Raw genomic sequence first — 26,929 nt, 5'->3', positions numbered from 1 at the left:
TTTCTTTCAAGTTTAAGTCATAAAGATATAACATTATCTTCGCAGTTATGCAGATAAAAGGCTTACCGCGGTCGACCAAAGACGAGGTTCCGCGTGTTGGTAGGAGGAACATTGCTTTCGGTTTCACCTATGCAACTATATACAGAATATTACGTAAAAGGTAAATCCCCCACTGAGGCTGGTTTTTCAGCGCAGATGGAAGGCTGCCAAAAATGGATTCAGAGGCAGGCTTTTAACGGAATTTAAGTTAACGGAAAACGTCATGTGTTTGTTGGGAAATAGCTTCGAAATGAATTGTACATATGTTAATCTTGAATGTTAGGCTTCATTATTGGCTTTTTAATAAAGATGGTATTAGCATTTTAGTATGGTGTCCATGCCTCTTTTTGAAGTTCAGGAAACCGTGTTTTCTTTCTAGCCAAAACCATTTCTTTTTCTTACGTGCAAAAACTAGCCTATTCATAAACTAAACAATAGGGAGTGTGTACTCTGGAGTCTGAGTGTTGCAAGTGTTAAAAAAAACAAGCCCGAATGGGAAAGGGGAAGATGCAACATATTTTAAGGGTGTTTGTCTTTTCTCACGCCTAATCAATGTCTTTTATTGTTGCTTTCTGATGCATCAATATACTGAATGTATGTATCAGTTTTTCTGTAGCCTATATAAAGATTTGACACCCCCCCCCCATAAACTCCTTTTGCTTTGCCTGAAGTACTGTACCTGTCACTCGTACTGTGGGAGGGGAGGATGAAAAAGCCACTTTGCAAAGTTACTGTCTACCTCCCAATTTCAGGGATCAAGTTCTTATCAGCTCCACAGGTGCCTGAGTTTAAAGGCAAAACATATAGTGACCAATAATAAGGTAAAGCCTTTTTTAATGAAGGAAACGCATTGGAAATAACCCATATCTTTTAACATGAATTAGAAATTGGGAAGAATACTACCTGATTGAAAAGTCTGGGCCAAAGCATAGTATAGTTACTGAATTTTTAAGATGTATTACCTTTTCAAGCAATATAATCAAAATATACTTCATTCCTGCCAATTTATAACAACTTTTCCTATGGTTATACTATGATTATACTGGTGGGAAAGATACCTTAAACTTTTCCTATGGCCATTTTCTCCATTAAAACAACATATCTGAAGCTTATTTATCCCATAGGGAGTCTTTTAATAAAACAGAAACAAAAATTTGTTTTATTTATTTTCTATCCCACCTTTATTATTTTTATAAATAACTCAAGGTGGTGAACATTTATTATTCAAATTTCTATTACCGCCCATCTCCCCCCAAAGAGGGGGACTTTTGATTAGACCCACATAGAATTGCAAAAAGAATTATGCCATCTATTATTTATATATCAATTTACAAAGCAAAACTGAAATATGGATCACTAATCCATAAACTTTTTTGCTGGAAGTATATACAGCAATTCACTGCAATATGCTACAATTTCTTGTGACATCTCCAAAATGTCTTTTAACCATGACTGAAGAATAAAACTAGAAAACAAATGTATTAAAACAACGATTTAGGAAAATTGCTTTAATTGTTAACCAGCATGTATATAAATACTATGACTTGTTATGAAGCAATTACATTCAAGACTGAAGTCTGCATTTCAACTGGAATTATTTACAGTGTTACTTTAACATTGGAACACATTGAGTATCTATCATCTTAAAAGTCTGAACTTTGTTTGCTTTAGCTGCTAAATTTTCTATGCATATGAAAGAAAAATCCCATCTAAATGACTATGGGTAATCATTCTGGGTCTGAGCCAGCATAACTCTTCTATTATGCACTTATCTAAGCTGCTTTATAATAAACATGATTTTAATTTTAGGTGGTTCACCGTGTTAAAAGAAACCTAGATGCCAAATTTGATAGCTTTATGTATTAGCTCTTGAAATGTATCCTTAAAAAATATACTCTCTAGCTGGTATAAGAAACAGGATACTATTGAGAAGTGGCTAAACTTACTAAGTCATGTAAATATACTGTGTTGACATAGGGAGAAAAATACGTATCAGGATATTTCAAGTGAACTTCACAGGAAAGACTATTTTCCTCAAACAATTTAGTATATCAGTGTCAGCGGGAAAAATGTCCCTGAAGAATTCCAATCACCCAGGTTCGATGCTACAAAGAAAGGAGTTTATTTGGTAACGCGTTTGCAAAGGCGGGTCCCTCCGTGCAAGAAGGAACCCTGAACGAAGTTAACACTATACCTTTATACCCTCCTTGCCTGTCATCCCCCTCATTAGAGGGTTCAGCTCACATTCTTCCTGTTACCTTGAAGTACCACTTTGATTTACAAATTCACAATGCCAGCAGGATGTCAGGATGTTCTTACAATCCTTATCGTTGTTTTTGATTCTGATGGCTCACCAGATCCTAGTTTAATTTACATAAGGTCAAGATAACCGTGATTGCCTTTTTGTCAGGAAGAGGAAGAACAGACATGTGATGAAAGTAATTAACACATCCTTGAGACACTTATGGATATCGATCACATCCTCAGGAATGTATTTAACTTCATCCTAATTCTAATGTTTGTATACATATATCAGGGCCTGCATTTCCCCCTTCACACAAAAGTTTACACAATCCTAATAATCCCTCCCCCTTGCGTGACCTTGCTGGCGCTGGCTATTACCCACTATCTCAGCTACAAATTCTAAACCTAATGACTGTTTTAGCACCCATTTTCCTTCCCCCTCCCCTCCTTTCAGGCAGTCCTCTTTTCTTCTAGATGAGTTTAAGGCACATCCAGGGGTTCTGTGAACCCCTCCTTCCTTCCCCCCCCCCCCCCGCTCACATCAGCTATAGGAAAGAACAAATGAAAAACTGTATTTGCAGCCATTAAATTTGCAGTGTGGACTAAGGGTAAATGAATCAAAGCTGTGGAAACAGGATGCCCCAAGAGAGTCCACCTAATCCTTAAAATACAGTTTAACTATTGCAGCCTTATTTTAGGGCTAATTTATATAAACTCTCTGAAGTCAAGTGTTTTGGCACCGTATTGTCAATATTTCTATATCACATTGCGTATAAGCAGATTTTAAATAGTATCTGTCATGACCCTCTAGATTAATCCTCCTTGCTACCTAGAAAAAACATTTTGTTTACTTCATGAATAGGAATATCTCTTAATGCAGGAATTGCTTCTTCTTGTGGCATTTTCTGTTTTTGATTTTTTGCATAGTGATCTGTAAAAGATTTTTAAAAATCAGAAATAATAATTTTTTTGTTTGATCAGGGCAAATGTACTGTGAATGCAATTTTACTTGCAGAAATGTGTTAATGTGCTTCTTCAATAAACCATAACTATTCCAAGTTCTCCCAAGTCAAAAAGCTAAATATCTTGTGTTTCACTATTCAAAATCAGTGAAGTATAGCCTACTTTACAATTCAAATCCCAGAGTATAAAAACTGGAATGTACAGGAGGAAATCTTTTTATCACTGTGTAACTTCAAGTAATGATTCAGCACTGTATAATTCAATATTTCTTTCTCACCAAGTCAAAGCTAGCATGTTCTATACTAAGAAATATTATAAGGTTAAGCTAGTTTTTATAAGTCTGGAAGCAGCATTCAACATCAGCCCCTGAATATTTGGTATATTTGCACTTGCATAAGGTCCAAAGCAGTTTGGAATCTTTCTGAAAGTTGCACAGTTGTACTATTTTCTATATATTTACTTTATATTAAATGAAACAGGTATAAACATTTGCAGGTCAAAACCATAATGGTCCCATTGTTTATCTCATAATAGCAATCTCAAAACAATGTGCAATGCTCTCTTTTTGTCAGACTCTAATTTCCTCAATGTTATTTTGCACATGGTTCCACACTTCACTGATAGCACAGAAGGAAGAGAAGGCAATATGTTGCCCAAGCAACAACACAATCTTAATCCATTACTGGCATTCTGCAGTCTTCACTTCTGCATGTAAACTAGAATGTTTGATGATCTAACCAGGAAGAGTGGATCAGCAGAAATAACCATTTCCTTCCCATTTCAAAAATAGAATAAATATCAAGGAATTTGACTGAAAGCAAATTGGACAAAAGAGGTTTAGGGGAAAAAAATCTCACAAAGATTTTATAGGAAGTGTAACTGCTCAGGATTTAATTTATTTCCAAATTGTCTAGGGCTAGCATACAACAAAAATTCCTAATTCTCTGGATCTGCCAAGGAAAGATACCTTTTTCTTATTCATATTACAAAAGAGCATTCTCTGCTTTAAGGCCTTAAATAAATCTCCCAAGCTTCTGTGTAAATGGAAGAAGCTGGGCATTCTTCTGTAAATTATCAGTATTTTATGTCTCTTTCAATTGTACTTGCTTTCTGTTTTCTGTTTCATTGTTCCTACCAGTTTGGAAACCTTCTTCTGAAAAATGGATTATAAACTGGGATACAAAATGTAACGATGCAAACAATACAACATCAAGCAGAAAACCCACATACTTTAGATATTAATATGGTTGTCTCACAATAAAGTGTTAAAGAGTAGATTAAAAATAGTTTTTAGTATATTTTTTGTAGTTCTTGTGAACATGCTTACCTGTTACAGTGTGTGTAGAATTCAGCGGAGCTGTGCTGATCATGTTAATACCAAAGAGGAGTATGTAGCCCATTCCCACAGCAACTAAAAGATATACAGGCAGCGCAACAGCCCAGAATCTAGGAAGCAGAAACAGTTCTTGAAATGGTGCCTCTTACATATGGGAAAATGCAATACCAACAATTATCTATCAGTATATCATAGCAATCTGCAATATGATAAGAGAATGGAGCGGTTTCTTTGGAAAGAAAGTCTAAAATACTAGGGACCTTTTAATACAAAAGCCTGAGAATGTAGAAAGGCAAGTTAGAAATGTGTAAATAGTACAGTGTGAATGGACAGAGATTCTCTCTTTTTTTTAATATACTGGAGCTCCGAAGTACTTGTTAAATGGATAATCTGTTGCTTCAGAATGGACAAAAGAAAGTATCTCACAGAACAGACAATTACGAAATTTACTGTTGTAGGACATAAAAACAGCAACTCTTTTTGCTAGCTTACAAAAGGATTAGAGCCTAAAGTTCATGAATTATAAGTGTTGTGGGGAAAAATCCCCACTTCAGTAATGAAACAAAGTATCTTTTTTTGGCATGCACAACTGCAGTGATCACTGAGCTCCCTGCCAAAGGAATGCAGAAGAGCCCTAAAGAAAGCAAGATTACAGGTTATATATCTTTGGTTTGTTACATAGGAATGATAAAGAAAATATTGTAAATCGTACTGTGACCTCTACAACTGGAATATCTCAGAAAATACTTAAGAGGTGACTGTACTGTGATGCCCCTACAATCAGGGACTCTAGTCCTGCTTTAGATACTAACACCACGTTCCATAAACAATGGCATTTATTGTCACCATATACTGCCTTCTTTTACACCATGGAAAAGACAACAGTCTGGTTTTTGTTATCTGTGTCCTTTTCAGGGTCACAGTTCCAGCTCCCTGGTTATTACTGTCATGATTTTACTCATACTTAAGCCACGTTCAGCATCATATACATTCTTAAACCTCCACATAAGTCATGAATCAGGAGCCACACACATAATGAAGAGGGGGAATGGGAATGGGGCCAATGCCTTTATATTCAACTGGAAAGATGATGCTAAATTATACAGATTATTCCTCTGAATCAGCAAAGATGAGTCTTATACAAATTATACTGTTAAAATATACTTAGCATTGCAAAATCATTCCATTTTTTCAGTAGGAAAAACCTTTAATGGAAGTGTTACTAAGAACTTACTTTTGAGGCCAATATGTTAAGCCCAACGAGAACAGCCAGGGTTCAGGTATGTAGGCCCACACAATATACAGAACTACATACATCCATATATACAGATACAGACACACAGACAAAAAGAAAAAAGAATTAAGTACACTGGTGAATCATATTATTTCCACAAAGAAGCCAAGCTTATAATGGAGGAATCATTTTTAATAATCATAACATTCTACATCCATAATCAGTCTGAGGGATGTAAGTTAGCAATTTCTCAGTAGCATTTTTAACAGCCATAATAAAAGAGCTGATGTAGCTTTATCTCTGATATAGGGAGTCAGCATTTCTGGCTCATTGGTGGATATTCTCTATGGATATGCATTAGAAAATAGCTGTGCATGTTCATAGCTACAATGGCATGAAGATAAATAATATGTATGTACGCATTCAAATCTGCAGAAAGAATTCAGTCTAACTTTGTACCAGATAAAAGCTGAGTCAGCTTCTGTTCACTTAGATATGCACCAACATGTGCAATTTGACCAGGAATGCCTACATTTTTGCCTAGAATATACAAGGGAAGTGTGTAATTTTATCACTTCAGGGTTTTCAGACTTTATACTGCTATTGCTACTCACTTTCTAGTATCTTGCTTTTGGTGGGGGGCAGGATACATGGAAGAGTTTAAAAATTGCAGTGGTTAGTTTAGATGCCAATATTTATGTTAGCATTATTGTTAAAACACTTAGTCCTCTCATTTCTTGAATATAACATTTTCAAGCAGTGGATGCTGTTGTTAAATCTTGCACCATATCACTAGCACTAAAGAGTAAGAATAATAGGTTAGCACTTATTTAACAAAATTTGTAATCTGCACCAAATCTGAGAGATCCTGGGAGGCAAAGAACAAAGCACAAGAAAAAAATACCAATTTGGTCCTTGTACCAGTCTACTGGGTATCTCCAATTCATTTAAACTTTTTATTTGGTATGAGATTTAATAATTCTATAAGTAAATAACACTGGAAGCCTAATACATTTCCACTTATAAGCGTAATAAAGATATTACAGGTAGTCCTCAGTTAACAATGGTAATTGGGACCAGAATTTCCGTCACTAAGCGATGTGGTCGGAAAGTGCAACGTTATGTGACCACATTGCTTAGTGACAGTAATCCAGGCAGTTCCCATTGCCGTTGTTAACAGAATCCCACCACTCATTAGGTGAGGCCCCACCCCAATCCAAGCCATTCCTGGCTTGGTCCCTCCCAGCCCTGAGCCTTGGCAAGGTAAGGGACTGCCTCCTCTCGAACTCCCTCCACCTGCCTACCTCCCCCCATCTCTGCCCTTTTGGCCACCTGCCCACCTACTGCCCAGCCCTGCCTGGTGCCACGCCCACCACACTGCACGCCACTACTGTACCTACCAGAGTCTTCTTTCATGCCTTCTTTCATGCCGGTGCAGCTGGGACTTCTCTTGTGCCCTGCGCAGGGCCTCAATTCATGCCCCAACCAGAGCCTTCTCTCATGAAAGAAGACTGATGTGTGAAATAAGGCCCTGGCTGTGCCAGCATGAAAGAATGACCCTACTAGAACAAAGTCCCTGGGCGGGATGCAAGAAAAGCTCCAGCGGCACTGGTGTGAAAGAAGGCCCCAGTGGGTACAGTAGTGCTGCATGGTGCGACAGGCGTGGCGGCAGGGGCACTGGGTAGAAGGGCAGCTAAAAGGCAGTCGTAAATGTGGGTGGGCCCAAGTGGGCCCGAATTTTGTTCACGTAACCGCAGGGAACTGCAATGGTTGGAACTTTGGGGACTGGTCGTAAGTGCTGTCATAACTTTGAATGGTCGCTGAACGAATGGACATTAAGTGAGGACTACCTTTAGTCAAGTTCTTTTAAATAAGACAAATACATATTTAAAAGATATTCTGTCTGCCATCTTACATGTCACCTGAGCATTGAGATCTTATCTATGTTTAATTAGAAGCAATTCCCACTGAGTTCCATATAGTTTACTCTCATATATGCAGCACTTGCAGGACTGTGACTCTCAAAGGGTTTATTTTCAGTATGTGTATCATATGCAACATTGCACCTTAACTCTCTAAAACTTTACAAAGCCGTTAATTGTAGCATAGGCAATGTTGAAAAGATGACAGTGAAATGCAACAGTCAACACACATATGCTATCTTGCTTCTGATGCACATTGAAATTATTCTATCACAGCACCCAATGTATTGGGTTTAAATGGATTACTCACTAAAGGCAAACTGAGAGCCCAAGTAAAGAACAAAACCATATATAGCTCTTTCAGGCAATGGGGCTGGCGAATTTTCAACCATACTGGTGCCTTAATTTATCTTGAAAGAAAAGGAGAAGGGAAAAAACAATTTGTTTAGGTTGGCTTAGCTACAGTCATCAGTAATTTCAATTTTCAAAGTACTTGAAAATAAATCTTCTGTATTTATTTTATGCCAAAGAAATGAAATTGCAGTATAAATGGTAAAATGTATAAATATTCAGAAGTTGGATACAGATCCTGTTTTATTCTAACACTCCATCAGGCATTTAGGAAGATAGCTTTACTTTTAACTGCATCAGGACATGCTGGCTGCAAATTCAGGTAATTTATAATAGATAATCATAGATAATTTACTACTTTCAAATATTCAATAGATCAGCCGCCCCTAATTGGTTTTTATGGCTATAGTTTCAATCTCTCAATGGCTACAAAAAAAGTATATCCTTTTTAAATTTAAAATAATGGTCTGAATTAATTCTAAGAGTTTTCTACAGCAAATGAGAGGCCACACATGACGCAATGGAATAAACTACTAGTAGTGAGGTGACTGGCTAGCAAAGAGTGAATGCTAAGTCTTTCCTATCTTCCTATCCAAAACTTACCTCTAATATTAAATCATATCCAGAGATAAAAGAACTGTGTGACTGCGAGTGAAGGAAAGGGAAAAAAATTGTTCCTCTGCTCAAGATCTCAACTTTTACCAACTTTGTGCTGTTTCTAAGTCCTTAAAATCTTTAAAAAGGAAAGAGAGAAAGAATAAATCCAGGAATAAATCTCAGGACAGTTAAACAGTAAAGGTTAGAATAAAGATTTCCAAAACAAACATAAAAGCATTCATAGACAATCTCACAAGAGACCTGGTACTGTGTTAAACTCTTCCAAAAGTCTCCATTTACAAGCACCTTGGATCCCATTGACTCGAGCATAGCCATGCCCTATCGATTTTGCTTTAGCAAAGTCCAGTGCAAATGCCAACTGAGGTGCAAGTAGGTCTGAAGGTATGGACCTTCCAAAGAAAGAATTGATGAAGTTCCAATAGTAGACCTTATAATTAGTCTCATCCTATAATTTAACTGAGTTTTTCAACTGCTCTTTCAAACTATGGGGGGTGGAGAGAATTTTGCCAAAGAGGAAGTCCTGCTCTGCTTTAAGCTTTTATCTCCAAAAGATCTAGAAGGCATCAAGTTGGAAAGAGATACACTAGAATTATGGCCAAATTACATTTATTTATTTATTGTATATTTTATTTATTTACAAGAAATATAGCCTGTGAGGGAAGTCTCACACTGCTGTTTTGAAAATTTTATTCTCTGGAGAGCTTGAAAACATGTATGGCTCTTCTGTGGATTTCAGAATTATTCTTATAGCCCAACACACTTCTTTATAAATAATATAGCAGAATCTAATCCCTTATTCAAAAGCATTAATTGCTAACCAGATTTGCCAAGAATAGGCGATTTTATAAGCCATTTTTGCAACTATTGGTAGTAATTCAAGCTTTCTCCCCCCCCCCCGCCCCAAAACTGTTTCATGCACAAAATGACAGTAACTGGAAACAACTCCTACAGTTTCGTTGTTTTTCAGCTGAGTGACTACCCTGCTGGTTAACTGTAGCCTTCTGCATTTTTCTATTGTTGTCTCCACTTTCAATGCTTCAACTGAGGTAATCATAATGCAGGATAGCTAATGATAACTGATAATGGAACTTGTCCAAAATATATTGTATTCACTTATTTATTTATTAAAACATCTCTATGCCGCCGTATGTTTAACAGCTAGAAGCCATTTATATAACAGAAAAAACAAAATTATCACTGCATCAACATTAATACCGCCGTGAGTCCCTCCGGTGGGAGGAGATGGGCGGTGACAAATTTGATTGATTGATTGATAGATAAATAAATAAATAAATACAGTAATAATTACAGACGCAGCCCAGGTCCACAGTCAACACCAAAACCTGTCGGAAGAAGATATATGGAAGGGTTTGAGCTCGAGAAATCCGATTTAGACAGCTGTTCCCACGCCTTCCGATTATGTTAAAATGGCAACTTCCAGCATCTCCCCGTATGCGGATTAGATGATTATAGGAATTGTGGTCCAAGTACACTTTTCTATCTCAAACGCCGCTTCTCTCTATGGCGGAAGATATAGAGTACCGGAAGTGACGTCCAGTCCGGAAAGCATGAGGTTTAGCTTTCCATTTTGAAAGCGAAGGTCAATGCAGTGAGTAGCCAATGAGGAGGCAGAATAAGTCGGAAGCGTGTTCGACAGTGCTGACGGTGGTAATTGTTCTTTTCTGGGAAAGAAGCAAGGCGGTGCACTGGTAGAGTAGTAGTCAGTCACGTAAAGCTCAGCGGTCGTCCCGGTGAGTGGAAAAGGTCTGCGCATTGATGCAGTCGCGGCTTTGATTAAACTTTGGGGTCGTCCAGCCTTTCTCTGTGGCTGGGCTCCTGGCCCACAAGTCTCGTGGGGCTACATTTTCCCCTGACCCGCATTCATATGGTACGTAAAGAAGTGCTTTCTTATTTGCTTATTGGGGTCGAAGTCCTGGGTCGGAGTCGCTGTACGCAGCCTGGCGTCTTCCTAATGCATTGGACTGCAGTTCTCATCGTCGTCCAGCCTGCAGGCTCCTGAACGCATGAGTGCTGTGGTCGCGTGGGAAGACTGAATTTCTTAAGGGCACTCACCGTGGGTCTAGCATTATTCTCCGCTGATCTTAGCTCTAGAAACCGCAGAAAGCTAACCCTGCTGGGTCAGCTTCGAAGGTGGCTGCCTCTTTGGGCTCCCAGATTCCCCCTTGATGCCCCGAAGGTGTAGTGAGCAGAACTGTGTTGTGATTCCTGAAGAGTTAGAACTCTTCTGGCGAAGACCCTTGAACTGATGAACAAGTTTCACCTTATCAGAGTTTCTCACAAGCAGACTTAGTGGTGATGGGTTGGGAGAATGTGTCATTCTGTGGATTGCCAACTACTTAAAAATCAGAAAGGAAAGGATTAAATGAGCAATTTTTTTTAATTAGAGGAAGTAAGAAGAGGAATCCACCAAGGATGCATGCTGGGACTGGTGCTTTTTAATTTGCTTATACATGAAAATAACTTACTGGTAAGCAGTGAACTGGCCAAGCTTGGGGATGGTACCAAAGTTTTCAGGATATTTTTCAGAACATGGTTTTGAAAAACACTGGAAATATCTTTGTAAACTGGTTAACAGTCAGCCAAATGGCAAATGAAGTTCAATTGATAGGAAAAGGTTGACTTTATAGTGTCATTATACAAATATATAATATGTCTGCATTTGTAATACTGTGTATAGCTACTGTCACTACATTTGAAAAAAGACTCAAAGGCTTCCATATGAAAAATGTGTGTGATTCTTCAGTTTGGAAAAGGGTAATTGAAGGAAGACATGATTGAGATGCTTTACATTATGCATAGCATGGAGAAAGTCTACGGGAGAATTTTTTTTCTCCTCTCAAAGCATTATGACCAGGTGTCATTCAACAAAGCTGGTTGGAAGAAGATTTAGAAAAGATGAAAGAGAGCAATTCTTTATAGAGATCATACTTAATCTATTAAATCCATTACCACAAGGTGTACTGATGGCTGTTCACTTGGATAGCTTTAAAAGATATGCTTGAATACATTCATGGAGGATAGATATATCAAGTGCTTGAAAACTCACTGTAACTTTCAGGTTGGAGGAAGCAAGCTTCCAAATACCAGTTGCGGAAAACAGTGATGGGAAAGGTGTAATTGTCTCTTACATGCAAGTACCATGTATGCATCTGGCCACTGTGAGAAGCAAAATACTGGAATAAAATGGGCCTTGTCCTGATCCAGCAGGACATTTCTTCCCTTCATTTCCCTCCTGAAAACTGACCATTTTTATGACTACCTAACCAGTAGGATTTTTTGTGTGTCATACACTGGTAAAAGGAGAGTACAGACTAAAATAAAAGTCTGATCTAATAGAATTAATGTAATAATTACATTGTTTTAATTGTCCTAATTTATTACTTTATATGCTATTAAAACAATGTTTTTATTTTGTTTTGCAATGAATTGTTGCTTTTCTTTTAACAGAAATGCATATTCATGGGGAATCAGTGTTTTTGGTTAAATCAATTTTTCAAAATTATTTCTTACATTTTTAAGGTCATGCAGTATGGAAAATCCTACTTTTGAAGAAGTCAAGCTCATTGCATTTTATGGTCCTTATATCAGACCATGTTGTGAATTGGTAAGTACTTAATAACATCTGTGTGCACTTGCTACAGTGCATAGAATGGGAATAACATGCAATCAATAGAAATTTATATAGTATATTTGAGTTGGGTAGATCTTTTATTTGTATCTCTGACAGATATTCTGATAAAAGTTTGGCATCACAGGTATGAATTCTACAATCAGGACTTTTAATAATAAACTGGAGAGCCAGTTTGGTCTAGTGGTTAAGGTGCTGGGCTAGAAACCAGGAGACTCTGAGTTCTAGTCCTGCCTTAGGCATGAAAGCTGGCTGGGTGACCTTGGGCCAGTCACACTCTCTCAGCCCAACTCACCTCACAGGGTTGTTGTTGTGGGGAAAATAGGAGGAGGAAGGAGTATTAGATATGTTCCCAGTCTTGAGTTATTTATAAAAATAATACAGGTGGGATATAAATAAATAAATATATTATTAATTTTGAACATTGGGCTATTGGTAATGCTTCCTCAGCAGGTGGCAGCATATAACTGAACTTGTCTTGATCCAAACCTAAGCAAGGTTGGGCTTTGTTAATATATAATTGGAAGACCAATACCAGGAAGTATAGCCTATTTCAGAAAGTGTTTTATATTCTAGCATTTTCTAATTGTTAGTGTTCACCAAAAGTAGCTTTACAGCATGAAAGTTTTCCTGTTTCTAGGAAGGAAGTCATTTTTAAAAAAATGTTTCTCCAGAAAAAAACCCCAGTCCTTCTGTTTGAGAATCAAAAGGTTAGCTGGCCTATGCAATGTTAAAAAATGGCTTTTCAGGATACAGAGCCTTTGTTAGTCTGCCTTGATAAACAAGTTGGTAGCAGAATGGTTTGCAAAGAGGGAACACAGGTTTGTACTTGGTTGTTTTGGTATTGTTTGAGGAGCATTCAAAATCCAGTTTTGAATGAATACTATTGGTTAATTGAGGGCTATTTTTCATTTTACTTCACACTATTTTAGAGTGGTACTTATAATGTCTTTGTTTCTAGATGCGTGGAACATTTCATGAATATTCTCCAAAGAAATATAAACCAGGTACTTAAACTGACAGTGCAAGATTTTTTCCTTTTTTTCTTTTTGTCTTCCATAGTTGCTTATCTGTGTTTTATTTAAAAGGACTTGTTGTCTTGCTGTACAAAGGCAAGATAGCAAAATATTTGGTGCTGGTACTTCAGCACTAGTTAGATCTTTGGACTTGAGGATTACTAGATCTTTCTTTTTGATCTTGTCTCTCCCTGTCCCTCCCTTTCCCAATTTTGTGCCGTAGGTGATATCTGCAAAATGTGGTGCAGCAAACCTGTTCATCAGCTGCACAAATACTGTGATATAATTAAAATATGCACATTTAGACCACTTTTGTTTGTACATAAATGTGATCCCACTAAGAAATGCCATGATCCCAGGTAAACAAATATTTATTTGCATTCAAAATGTAGATAAAGATATTGTAATTTTGAAGGTTTGAACATAGAAAACCTATATATGTTTTATAAAATCTTATTTTAAAAAAAGTATGTTAACAGGTTATGGGACAAAGTAACAAGAAATATACTGGAGCAAGTTATTCGGAGTGACATTGGGAAACGTCATTGTGTTAAAGAACCAATTTCAATGGCTTGAAGCCCTAATCCTGAAGATATTATGCACTAAGTCCCAGAATGCAGTTCTTTCATAGCAGATATGCTAAGGATTGCCTCCACTGATTGATAGCAGATATTTGATTTATTGAATGAATGAGGAATTCCTGTGGTTTCAGGCATAGGTACAAATGATAAAACAGATATGTTATAATGTCCTGTTTTTTAAAATTCATGTATTTTCAAGTGTGCAGAATTTCATAAATAATAATGCAGAATGTATTTTAACATATTTTTCTGCATTTAGCAGTTGTCAGTTTGATGAGCTAAATTTGGAGAAACTCTGTCAAATTGAGACATTAGAAGATGTTACTGATATAGTAAAAAAATTTGCAGTAAGTATTTTTTTTTTAATTTTAAGCTGTCTGAAACGTTAATGCTGCTTAATACGTCAGGAATAGCACAAAAAGTGGCTGCATATTTCTTAAGAGTGTCACTTGTATTTAAAAGAATTGTCAATCATACCATTGTCTTCCTTAGGACTGTACTTTCCAAGTTCAGCTGAAGTTAGAAAATCCCTTCATGTGATTGCTATGCTATAGAATAAAATTCTATACCAGTATACCTTGTAATGGTTATTTGAAACTCTTAGGGCTGTCTAATCTATTCCAGTTGCTTTATTTTGGAAAGTTTGAAAAGTTATTGAGCCAAAAAATAAAAGTGAGAGTAATATTTTAGTATTTCTGAGGTTGTGGTATTTATAATAATCACATCACTGGAGTTTTCTATACGGTCTTCAAGATTAACTACTGTACATACCTGCAGCCCATAACATTATAAACAAGGCATTATAACAGAAAGAACGTGCATGTTGCTCTTGCTGGTAAGCCTTTTCTCCCCTTCCTCCCAGGGTGATCAACTTTTCATTGGTGGAATATTGACAACTGAAACTGATATAGACAATGTAAGCTTGTTTTAAACTATTTATTCAGATGAACTCTTTGGTTAGTTAAAATTCTACATCTTTCTTCCAGTAAAAGACTTTTATAGCACTGGCTTGATCATAATTTAAAATGCCTATTTCAAATGCAGAAGGGTCCAGAATAATTTTATTTATTTATTATTCACTTTTCTATCACTGCCCATCTCCCCCCAAAAGGGGGACTCATAATCATGTGACTTATCTTTCATAATGAATTTAATAGAAATAAATCCAATGTTTGTGTATACTTGCTTACTTACAATGCATATGTATAACTGTAGTAAAGAGAGAGCTTTATACATACCAGTTCTTGTTAATTTATAGGCTGCATTTCTTTTTATAACTTTTTCTGGCATTTTGTACCAACCTGTTCCTTCCTAATTCACATTCCAACTGTGTGAAGATCAGATTCATTTGTGCACCGTGGTAGAGTAAGCTGTTTCTTTGAAAGAACAATAGTGAAGGTCAAAGAAAATTCCCTTCTGTGTTAAAACTTCTGTATCTGACATTGTTTGCCATGACTAAGTTGAGACTATTGGAGGTTGAAGCATTCTGTGTGTGTTCCCGAGAGCAGAAATCTGACCTGAGCAATACAGAAAGGATATTTATTTACAGGAAATATAAATAAAAGCCAAACTTAGATAATTAGATCCTAGAGAAGAGTGGAGCGTGTATTCTGTATGTATGAGCCTAGGAAGGCAAAAGGAAGTGACTTTAGATTAGTAATCTCTTACCCAAAGAGCAGGCAGAGTGATAGATCAAGAGGAGAGACAGAGTACACAGATTGATTTGACTTGACTTGACTTGACTTGACTTGACTTCATTTCATTTCATTTCATTTCATTTCATTTCTATCCCGCCTTTATTATTTTTATAAATAACTCAAGGCAGCAAACATATCAAATACTCCTCCTTCCTCCTATTTTCCCTGAAACAGCAACCCTATGAGGGGAGTTGGGGTGAGAGAGAGAGACTGGCCCAAGGTCACCCAGCCAGATTTCATACCTAAGGCGGGACTAGAACTCTCAGTAGACCACTAGACCAAACTGGCTCTAGATCAAGACATACATAGATCAAGAGGAGACACAGTCAGCTTTCTGGGATAATTTCTCAGTGATGTAAAATTAGACATTCTCAATAATCTGAATCTGAATTTTTGTATTGTTGAACGCAGTTTTTTTATGTATGAACTTAAAGCACAATTCTTACTCCTTCCCCTTCAGGATCAGAGTGAGCAATTCTACCTAGATAGTTTGATGTTTATCTATAAGAATCCAAGCATAACAATAGCTGTGCTTAGTACAGCTCAGTTTTATTAAAGAAATTAGTAATATTTTTAATGGATACACATGATCACTTATAGAGTGAAGAGGCTTTTTTAAAAACTTTCAGCTTTAGCTTACAAAGAGCCATTCTCTCAGAAACTCCATGTTCCTGTTATTTCCGTATCAGTACATGTCCAAGAACCTGGTGTTCATTTCAGTAGTCTTGCATAACATCTCTACTGTTTTCATTGACATTGTTCCTTGTTGCTTTCTAGCAGCCATATTATTAACTTCCCAGCTTTTTTCTTTACCTTTTTTGTGTGAGAAACCTAAAAAGGAATTTTTGTTGAGAAACTAGTCTTGCTGTGAGAATAGTATCTTTATTATCATTTTGCTGCAGTTTTCTTTTAACACTCTTTGTCATCACTTCTTCATAACAATCAGAAACAGTTCTTCACATTGACATCCTCACCCATCTGTACTGTTACCTTATCCATTGATCTAATCTCACTGTTCATATTTGTTATTTTGTGTGCTTCACTTCAGCTATTTTAACATTTTACACTCATGCTAAAAAAGTTACATATAAATCAATGCTTTTTGCTATAGCTGATTAGGTTATACATAGATCAATATAAAAGGTTATATAAATAGTCACATAAATTAACTTAGCATACGTGTATCACTATATTTTGCCACAGATGCTAAGGGAATTGTAAAAATGGGGCTGGGGAATGGAGGTTGCCCACCCTTAGTGCAGGAGGTACTGTTTGTTTATGACTTTGCTAAGTCCATTACACTGTGTTATGAAGGAATTCCTTTGACATTCTAGTAAAAAAAAATAATGTATTGTTACTAACAGCTCACAAAAGTCATAGTCAAACATTGGACATACTAATTTCTGTTGTTTACAGGTGTTAAGTGTGGTAGCAACTATAAATAATTTAGTTAGGATGTACTATTGTATTAAGGGACGCAGTGGCGCTGCGGGTTAAACCGCTGAGCTTGCCGATCGGAAGGTCGGCAGTTCGAATCCGCGTGACGGAGTGAGCTCCCGTTGCTAGTCCCAGCTCCTGCCAACCTAGTAGTTCGAAAACATGCAAATGTGAGTAGATTAATAGGTACCGCTTCAGCGGGCAGGTAACGGCGTTCCGTGTAGTCATGCCGGCCACATGACCACGGAAGTGTCTACGGACAAACGCCGGCTCTTCGGCTTTGAAACGGAGATGAACACCGCCCCCTAGAGTCGGACATGACTGGACAATGTCAAGGGAAACCTTTACCTTTACTACTATTGTATTATTTTTAAAATGTTGCTTATATTGACAGTAAGTAAACTAATAAATATATTAATGATCTTTTGAAACAGTAGCTTAGCAACTGTTGTTCTTAGATCTGATATGTTAAATGTGAATTATGTTTTTTTTTTCTCTAACAGAGAAGGCTATTGAGGAAAGCATTTGTGGAACAATGGGGAACATTGTATGTGCTCAAATTTAATTATAATGAATATAATTAAAATGATACTGATCTTTTCTTTAATTAAAATAGGGAATATTTAGTACTTCTGAAGTTTTTGACTGGATGAAATACGCAGATGACATCGGCATTTTACAGAAATTAAGGAAACTTGCAGATTTTTGTTGTTGGTCTTTCCTCAAACTGTTCTTTTTTACTTGTAAGTATACAAACGGTTTAAACTTCCTATAACCAGTATAGGAAGCAGTTTTTTCTATGAAGGAAAGAGGATTTCTGTAGTCTTAAGCTGAAAGAAATAGCTGATCCTTAATGCAGAACGTGTTCTTATATTTTATGGCTTGGATTCAGAGTTTCATCACAGAAAGGGTTCTTACAACACCTCTCTTTAGATCCAGTGGCCCATTAATCAGTTTATGCCTAATGAAAGTTGCAATTATCATCAGTGATGTAATAGAAGTCTTTGATCTTTCTGTTCTTTTTTCAGTTGAAAAAAAGATTCAAAATTAAAAAGAAATATTGCATCAAACTTTGGTTAGATAAGTGTACCATCTGAAGTCTGTATAGTTCGAAAAGAATTATTTTGGAGATTGACAGACAAAACACACATTTAATTCATGGTGATGTTTAAAGCCCTTAACGTAATCCACCAGAGTAGAGTAAACACATTTTAACTGGTTTTTTTTTAATATTAAATGTATGAATTATTTTAAATTAATTTTTTTGCAGAATTCATTTAGCCAGGAATTGGAAAGTTCCCTTTGAGCATTATAGGATACTTCAGGACACTTTTATTAATTTATGTAGCATAGAATTAAGAGTCAGAAACAATATTACCTTGTACAAGTTTTTCTTATTAATTCATTATTGTTAATGCAGTTTTATTTTTTAAAATCTGTGATTCATTTTATTCAAAGAATAGGATAGGTATGATTCACCTTAGTGTAATCATCCATTTGTTTTGAATTATTTTTATTAACTCTTGTCAGGGAAAAAAAATGGAATGGCCCAGTCCCAAAGGAAAGAAGCATCTAATATCAGGGTTTGTCCATGCTAGCACCCATAGCAGAAAAACACGGAGTATTTTAGGAACTGAGCTGAAATTCTGTCACTGGGTCATTGCTGTTGTGCTGGATTCAGAAGATCTCCTGGGCCCCAATAGCTTTATTGGCTTTTTATGATTCAAATGGAGCATATGTGTAACTCAGGGCCTCCATATGATTGTTTTCCCCTATGCAACCTTATGTCCTCTGGATACTATTCCTCTGTTCTGCCCCATCCTGTAGCTCTGAAAGCCTTTTAGCTTCCCATTGTTAATACAGCACTCTTTTCTGCTTTTAGGAATGCTGACTTTGGCTTTCCCATTAGCTCATTTTAAGCAAAGGAGAACTTAGGCCCATTTCTCCTTAAAAGGACTTTGCAGCATATTTCAGTACTATGCCTCCTAGTAGCAAATAATGCTATTGTCTTAATTGCGCATTATTATATTTCTTATTTCAGATAAGTATTATATCAGCAAAGTTATTTTGGAGGACTACAATTTAGTAGAAGCCTTTGAATCTTATTATTGTGACAACTGTATTATGGTGAGTTCTTTAAAAAATACATTTAACAACAATTTTAATGCTAATTTAATACTGAAGTGCTTTCTTTTTCTGTTTTATCTGGTCTTCGGTAGCACCTATATGTAAAATAAATTATCTGTGTATTATGGAAGGTAAAGAAGACATTTCAAAACAACCAAACTATATACCCTGAGGCAGAAGCTCTGACATACATATAGAGTATGAGCTTTGAATGGTTTTCCCATTCATTTCAGTAAAATGTACTAACCTTTTACACTGTGTATCTTGAACAAAGATCATTACTAGAGCAAATGATCCGATTTCATACAAACTGGTGTTTCGATTAGAATGAGAATGTTCATAGTTTTGAAATGTTTTTTAAAATATAAATGCTTGGCTGCAAAAACTCTACTGGAGCATAGTTTACTGATATGTTTCTTATTTATTTATTTATTTGTTTAATTTTTCCCCACCCATCTCCTCCCACTGGAGAGACTCTGCGTGGTTTACAATAAAATAGTCAATTAAAACAACAAGCATAAAATATAAATACAATATATAAATATATAATTACCCTTAATAAATAAATAAATAAATATAAGAATAAGAATAAAATCCAAGTGGCGGGAGGATCTAATACAGTCCATATGTGTGAGGAGCACTCTAGGGTACCAGCCATCCCCATGCAGAAGTACTCCCCTCTCCGCCCCAAGCGAGGTGGCAGAGCCAGGTCTTCAGGTTCCTCCGGAAGGTTAGGAGCAATGGGGCTAACCTCACTTCCAGGGGCAGCATACTCCAGAGAGCGGGAGCTACTGCAGAGAAGACCCACTTCCTGGACCCCGCCAAGCGAAATTCTCTTGCAGACGGTGTCTGCAACATGCCCTCTGCATGATTGGGTAGGATGGGCTGATGTAATGGCTAATACATCACGTAGCAGAAATAGCTTAAAGTAATTTAAAAAGAGCATCATTGTTCATGATGAATTTGGCAGACTTAATCTTGTATATTGCCATTTGAAAATAACTTGCAGTTCATGTTAATTTTAATTTGTCATATTTTATTACAGAACAGTGAGGGTATGAAAAAGAAGGGAAATGAAGCATTTGCTAAGGAGAAATTTGATACTGCTGTCACTTTCTATACAGAAGCTATAAAATTGTGGTAAGGGATAAATCATGTAATTGCACAAAAGCATGCAAATGTGCAGAAACTCAAGTTTCAAGACTATAGTGAAAGTATTATAATAAGAGAGAGAGGCGGGAATACAGTATCTTAAATTTGTAGGCTTCCTAATATATTTGAAGCCTTGAATAATGACATTCACTTGAAAGTATATGTTTGCTTTCAGATGGTTGATTCTTGACTCTTACTGTCAGTAGCAGCATCTTTTAAAGGAATCACAGTGGCCATATTAGTTGAGACCAGCATTTATTCATTCAGACCGTTAAGACCCAAAAAGGACTTCTAAACATTTCAGATAGTGAATAGCATCACTGGTTTGCTGACTGCATCTGGATTAAGACTTTACCTCTGCAGACCAACTAAAAATGGACTCTTTGTTTTTTCATTTGACAGCCATAGTTCACTTGATCATGCACACACATAGACAGCTAACTCCAATCAGCTGAGGTATATCTCTCCATGATTCAATGTATTGATTCAGAGATTAGTACATCATAGTGCGGATTGACAAGGTCTTCAGTTTTGGAAGCAGATAACTGACAAAGGCAACACAGTGGGATCACTGAAAGTCCCATTATGCCCTACCTCCATCCTACTCCCCAGCTGATTGATGTTGAGAACAACTTATAAATGTTCCAGTTTGAGAAGCTGAGGAAATCAACTGGGGAATGGGAAAAAAAAAGGCCAGCATACCACATACAATTTGTATACCCTTTATGTTATAGAATTTCAAAAAGCTTTTCTTCCCAGTAGAAATAGAAAACAATAGAATAAAAAATGGTCAGTACTGAAACCTCTTAAGTCACAATAAATTTAGGGGAAAAGGTATAACAACAAATTATTATGGTGCGGGTCTCTTTATGCATTGTTACCAGGTATACATAAGTCAGTAATTACTGCAAAGTCAGCAGATGGGTAAGTCATAGGCAAAATTAGGTTCCAAAAAGCCAGTCCAAGATTCATGCTGTAAAAAACAAGGATAAGTCAAGAATTGCATTATTAATGTTGTTTCCAGCAGTTGTTGCTCCCAATTAAAGGGATTTAAAGCTTTAGAGCCTGCATAAAACACTTGGGTATGCCTTTAGTCCTAAGTAAGACATGCCCTCCAAAAGTTGCGTTGTATTTTTGATCCTGAATCTACAAATGGCTATGTTCCCTAGGATGGACAAGACTGCAGCTTCTATTTGATTTGGAGGCAGAAGCCTAGACTTCATAGTGGAATTAACTTGACCCTAAGCCCCTCATCTCTGCTTCTAAGGAAAACAAAGCTTGCAATATTTCCATTGGTTCACCCTCATTTTCATCTCAACAGTCTTCTAGGCTGGGCAAAAAAACATAAGAGTAGATTCTCTATTAAAAATTGATTGTTTAGGAATGGATAATATACTGTATACACTGTTATTAGCAAGGTCAATTTATGCCAACTTATAATTGTGATATTTAGCTATACATTGGCTAATAGTAAAGCCACAAGTGTGCCTCTTGAATTCTATTTCTAGAGGCAATTCTCATAAAATTTGTTCTGTAGATAATTTTTTTTTAAAAAAATGAATATTTCTTCAAACTCAATTTACAGACTAAATTTTGATATCTTGAAATTTCACTTGAAATAAATTTATGGCTAAGTGTTTAGGCTTCACTTTCTGGCTTACAAACTAAATATTATCTAACCTTTTTAAGGCCTGAAAATCACGTTCTTTATGGCAATCGGGCTCTCTGTTTTCTCCGAACTGGACAGTATCAGTAAGTATAGTTTTCCCCTTGCAATCAAGAGAATTGTTTGTTTGAATATTTTCTTACTCCTGTTGCCATATAAGACTCTAAATAGCTAAGAGACATCCAGTATGTTCATCTGCAAAATTACATTATTTAATAGAGTAACTCAACATATTCTGTACCTGTGGTTTAAATCAAGGCAAAGGGAGAAGTGCACTTAGGGCCATCGATTATTCAACAACTGTTGTGAAGTAGGGAAAAAGAAGTTGCTTTTATTTGAATGTAAGGAGGATATTTTGTAGGTAATAAATTACATTTGCAATCTGTTTAGCTTCCAGAGATAGTTCCCTCTTAAAATGTTCATTTCTGGAATTTCACATCTTGGAGATGTTCAGGGTTTATGTGCTTGGTGCATATTAATTTTAAAGACAATATCCCATGAAATATAATCATCGTTCATTGAGGCTGTTGTGTAAAACCTCATAGAGAAGCCCTTATAAATATAATTTTTGTTATTGTTGTTTATTGCTTTCTTTTTTCCCCAAGTTTCTTTTCTCTTTCTTTTATTTTTTCTCTTTATTCTATTTTATTAAATAAATGAAACAAACAAAAAAGGACAAAATCTCAATGGCCAGGATCCAGAAACCACAGAACTTGTTTAATTTACTATTTTGAAAGTAGAAGTATCCAAAAATATATAATAGAAGGTGAGAAGATATTTGGGATTGTTGGCCAATTTCAACTCTGCTTATGGTGAGATGGTAGGTTGTCTAAAGCTGACCTGGCATAGTCATTGTACAGTCCTCTATAAGTAAACTGCTGGTGTGGCTAGCAGTTTCTGGAAACCTGGGGATTTAACTAGAATCCGCAAACAGAAAGATAAAGAAGTAGATTAGGAAGCTGGAAATCCCTCTGATCCTTAAAGAATTTGGCTGAGGGAGCCAATTCATCCTTTTATGGGAAAGACAAAGCAGAGCATTATGACCTTCAGCTTTCAGCGAAGGAGAGTGAAAGCCAAGCCAGTTTATTTGACTCTTGACAGGTCCAATAGAAGAGGAGAGATGAAAGTTTCAGTGTTTCTTAAGTTACCTGCCCTATTTCTTCTTTCCTTATCCAGTCAAAGTAAAAAGTTTCTGGCAAAGTAAAAAGGTTGTGGCAAGTCCTTTATTAGTCCAAGAACAAAGAAACAGCATGGGACATTGTATTTACCATTATCCAGACGTAGCATATCAGCAGTTAGGTGCAAAGCCTACCTAGCAGTACAAGAACAATGACTGCACGTTATTCCCATCATGTCAGACTTTGCCAAAATCTGAGTTCTCAGCAGGGTGAAATTGATTTTGCCTAACAACTAACTGATGCTAGGGAAATCCAAGACATATTTCCAACAGAGATAGGAAAGCCAAAGGAGTTTTGCTAGCTGTTTCTTTTCACAATCTTGCTGATGGCTAGATTAACCCATTCCACCTGTTAACATAACTGTTAAACAAGTCAAAATGCTTGAAAGAGCCCATTTCACATTTGAAATAACAGTTTTGCACTCAAGCTGGGGTATTTCATGAAATTTCACAATTGAAATGTTTTGAAATGCAATGTTTTGCATACCCCAGTACACTCATTCACCAGACGCTGCAAGATTAAACATGTCTCAGCAAAGGCAGCTTGGAAGAAAACATGTACATTTTATTGATGTCATATTGTAGCCTTGTCTTAGAGAATGATGCTGTTTTTCTACTGTGTACTTTGGTGATGAAGATTGCTTCTTCTCAATCTGGAAGAATAAGGGAAATTTTGAAAAATTGAGAAGGAACAGGGACGTGTGACCTTCCCAACAGAGGGTATTGGTTCTGGTTAGGTGTCAAGGCAATATTAGCTCTTTGAAGATCCTTAATTTTATATTATGTAGAATATTCCTAGGCCGCCTTTCACGCCCTAATTCTGTAAGCAATGTACAACGTTCAGAATAACTCACACCCTGGTTATCTCCCATATGGACTACTGTAATGTGCTCTACATGGGGCTACCCTGAAGAGCATCTGGAAGCTACAACTGGTCCAGAACACAGCCGTGCGGGTAATTCTAGGTGCCCCAAGGGTGGCACGTGTAACACCTTTACTGCGCGAGCTGCACTGGGTGCCAGTTTGCTTCCAGGTCCAATTCAAGGTGTTCGTTATGACCTTTAAAGCCCTACGTGGCATGGGACCAGGCTACCTGAGGGACCATCTCATCCCCATCACATCAACCCATCCCACCCGGGCATGCAGAGAGGGCATGCTAAGGATCCCATCTATTAAAGAGTTCCATCTGGCGGGGTCGCGGAAGCATGCCTTCTCTGCAGTAGCGCCTGCCCTCTGGAACATTCTCCCCACGGAGCTGAGGCAGGTCCCCTTACTCCTGGACTTCCACAAAAAATTAAAAGCCTGGCTCTGTCAACATGCCTGGGGCAGGAAAGAGAATAGTTCCTCTTGGGGATGGCTAGCTCCTTGGAACTGCCCTGTTTTGCTCGCGGACAGAGAATTTTAGCCATCTGAACTCTGTTCCATTTTAATATATTTTATTGCTCATTGATATTATTACATAGTATTTATATTATGTTGTGGTTGAATGTTTTTATTTTGAACTGCCGAGAGTCCTTCCTTGTTGGGGAGATGGGCGGTGATAAATTTGATAAATAATTAATAAATAATAAACTGCACTAAAAATAAGATAATACAATATTGAACCATATAGAACAGTAGGTTCCTTTTCTAGTTATACAGGACGGTTGCAATTTTAATTGATATTAATTTGGTTTTCCATTAATTTATTTGTATTTCTGAAGTGTTCTGAAAAAAGAAACTTGCAAAATTGAGTTTCACAATCGAAGAAAGAAGTGAAACTTGAAAGTGTCTTTTTTTCAAGATTACTGCACAGTGAGGGGAATGAAGCATTTTAGTTCTTCGAAGGTTGGTCTGGGAAGGCAGGGAGGTCCTCCCTCTTAGTGAAATTTGAATGTGAATCTGGCTTCCAGAAGGACAGGAAGCTATCCCAGCCATGAAAATGGCTATCTGCTGCCAAATGGAAAATTACAAGTGATCATTTCTTCTGAGGTTTATTAAAATCTTAAAGTTTGAAAAGCTTTTCAGTTTGAATGAAAGCATTTTACTAAATCATTTGTACCAAACTTACTTTTGTTTTAGGAAAGCCTTGTGTGATGGGAAGAGAGCCATTATTTTGAAACCCTGCTGGCCTAAGGTTAGTTGCGTTTATTTTATAAATCTGTTTTGCTGTGATTCAAGTTTGAGATTATTGGACATGGAAAGAATTTATCATTTACATGAACAGAAAATTGATGAAGTTCCCATTGTATTTAACCCTGGCAATTTTGGAAGTTATGGGTTCTGAGGGCAATCCATTTTCAGCACTATCGGGACATGCAAAGAAGAAATTAAATTGAACTGTAATGTTTCCTGATGGCTGGAAATGGTAAAGCAAAGGGAAGCTGTGTGTTTAGTAATCAGACCAGAGAACAAGAGCCTTCCATTGATGGTCTCTACTCACATAGCTGAGTCTTTCATCTGAGTGGGCAAGACATACTTGCAAGAAATAACCATGTCTGTGAGGATGTCTGGGGTGCCAGAATCCATCAGAGGAGAGGGACATGTCATGATCAGGAGGACGTAATTGCAGAGTGACCTCTTCTTCCATACGAATGACATTTCACAAGGACTCAGAGCAGGAAGTTTAGCGGAATAACCAAATACAAAATGTCTAGAAACTCCATAAAACAGAGACCAAACATGAGTGTGTTGCTTTTCTGTGGCTGATTGCAGGGAGGTTATTCACTTTCAGTTGGATAGCCTTAACTTTAGAATTTTTCAAAGAATAGGTAAAGGGTGGAAAAAGGATATAGAGAGTTTGTTTGTTTGTTTGTTTGTTTTCTATCCCGCCTTTATTATTTTTATAAATAACTCAAGGCGGGGAACATACCTAATACTCCTTCCTCTCCTATTTTCCCCACAACAGCAACCCTGTGAGGTGAGTTTGGCTGAGAGAGAGTGACTGGCCCAAGGTCACCCAGCCGGCTTTCATGCATAAAGTGGGACTAGAACTCTCAGTCTCCTGGTTTCTAGCCCATTGCCTTAACCACTAGACCAAACTGTCTTTCCCATATTCTTATCCGACATCTGTCTCAGCTCTTTTAATCTTCTGTCCATGGCTATACAGTTTCTGGGGTGCCTGGTCAGGCTACTTCATTAGATAGGCTCTCTTTAAATTGGTCATCTAGAACCAATTCATTCCAACCTACCTCTCTCAAGTAAAGTTAGAAGTCAGCTACATACAACATCACTTACTTTAAGGCAATTTGTGAATGTCAATCTGTCAAGTCCTTTGAAGCTAGCAAATTTAGGTAATAGCCATCTGGGTTTCAGGAATGATCTTTATTACTAATAGGATAATGTAGAAATCATGAAAGCCTGTCAAAGCAATTTCAAGTCAACTTACAATATGCCTAGCGTACTGGCAGCTTTATTGGTCAAAAGTAAAGTATAAATTCTACCAAGAATAATGAAATGAACACTTGCATTTCTGTGGACTACCATATTCATCAGACAAGAAGCTGCAGGAGGTGGTGCAGCAGCTGTGCAGCCACCAATGCCACAGTAGAAGGGAGCTAGATCTGTGCCATCTGCTGTGTCATTTGGGTGCTTGTTAGAATCCGTTGGTTAAACTGGACTTCTACCTAGTTCTTGTATGGGTTCACTTAATTGCTGTAAAGGCAAATTAGTCAGAATTCAGTGGCATGGTAAGAAGATCAATCACCGTGGTCTAGTAGAGAGAATAAGAACTTGTCAGAA

General features: G+C 37.0%; 2 protein-coding genes across 7 annotated transcripts in view; one reads left to right on the top strand and one right to left on the bottom strand.

Annotated features, from left to right (window-relative positions):
- Nucleotides 1-1,532: 1,532 nt before the first annotated feature.
- PIGP (phosphatidylinositol glycan anchor biosynthesis class P) lies at nucleotides 1,533-10,415 on the bottom strand. 3 transcript variants are annotated; one of them, XM_063305367.1, is made up of 6 exons: nucleotides 10,017-10,415; nucleotides 8,693-8,822; nucleotides 8,049-8,148; nucleotides 5,817-5,889; nucleotides 4,574-4,692; nucleotides 1,533-3,214 (listed from the first exon to the last, which is right to left on the bottom strand). In XM_063305367.1, the coding sequence occupies exons 3-6, from the start codon at nucleotides 8,128-8,130 to the stop codon at nucleotides 3,096-3,098; spliced, it is 393 nt and encodes a 130-aa protein (XP_063161437.1). In that variant the 5' UTR covers nucleotides 8,131-8,148; nucleotides 8,693-8,822; nucleotides 10,017-10,415; the 3' UTR covers nucleotides 1,533-3,095. The 3 variants fall into 3 exon arrangements, with proteins under 3 accessions (XP_063161437.1, XP_063161440.1, XP_063161439.1); XM_063305370.1 differs by having other exon boundaries at nucleotides 10,021-10,415; XM_063305369.1 differs by lacking the exon at nucleotides 10,017-10,415 and adding an exon at nucleotides 9,821-9,916.
- Nucleotides 10,416-10,441: 26 nt separating this feature from the next.
- TTC3 (tetratricopeptide repeat domain 3) overlaps nucleotides 10,442-26,929 on the top strand; it is a 79,756-nt gene continuing 63,268 nt past the window's right edge. For 3 of the 4 annotated variants that reach the window (XM_063305365.1, XM_063305366.1, XM_063305363.1), the window contains exons 1-11: nucleotides 10,442-10,595; nucleotides 12,248-12,332; nucleotides 13,318-13,363; nucleotides 13,596-13,731; nucleotides 14,213-14,300; nucleotides 14,816-14,869; nucleotides 17,704-17,830; nucleotides 19,129-19,214; nucleotides 20,260-20,354; nucleotides 22,056-22,118; nucleotides 25,271-25,325. In XM_063305365.1, coding sequence (XP_063161435.1) covers nucleotides 12,258-12,332; nucleotides 13,318-13,363; nucleotides 13,596-13,731; nucleotides 14,213-14,300; nucleotides 14,816-14,869; nucleotides 17,704-17,830; nucleotides 19,129-19,214; nucleotides 20,260-20,354; nucleotides 22,056-22,118; nucleotides 25,271-25,325 — 825 coding nt within the window. In that variant the 5' untranslated portion in view covers nucleotides 10,442-10,595; nucleotides 12,248-12,257. The remainder of the gene's footprint in view (nucleotides 10,596-12,247; nucleotides 12,333-13,317; nucleotides 13,364-13,595; nucleotides 13,732-14,212; nucleotides 14,301-14,815; nucleotides 14,870-17,703; nucleotides 17,831-19,128; nucleotides 19,215-20,259; nucleotides 20,355-22,055; nucleotides 22,119-25,270; nucleotides 25,326-26,929) is intronic. The other variant, XM_063305364.1, reaches the window with a different exon arrangement.

Source organism: Candoia aspera, chromosome 5 (assembly GCF_035149785.1).
Source record: "Candoia aspera isolate rCanAsp1 chromosome 5, rCanAsp1.hap2, whole genome shotgun sequence".
In the NCBI taxonomy this organism is placed as follows: Eukaryota; Metazoa; Chordata; class Lepidosauria; order Squamata; family Boidae; genus Candoia; species Candoia aspera.
Note: the sequence above shows the minus strand (reverse complement) of the source record. Positions and strands in the feature narration are given on the sequence as shown.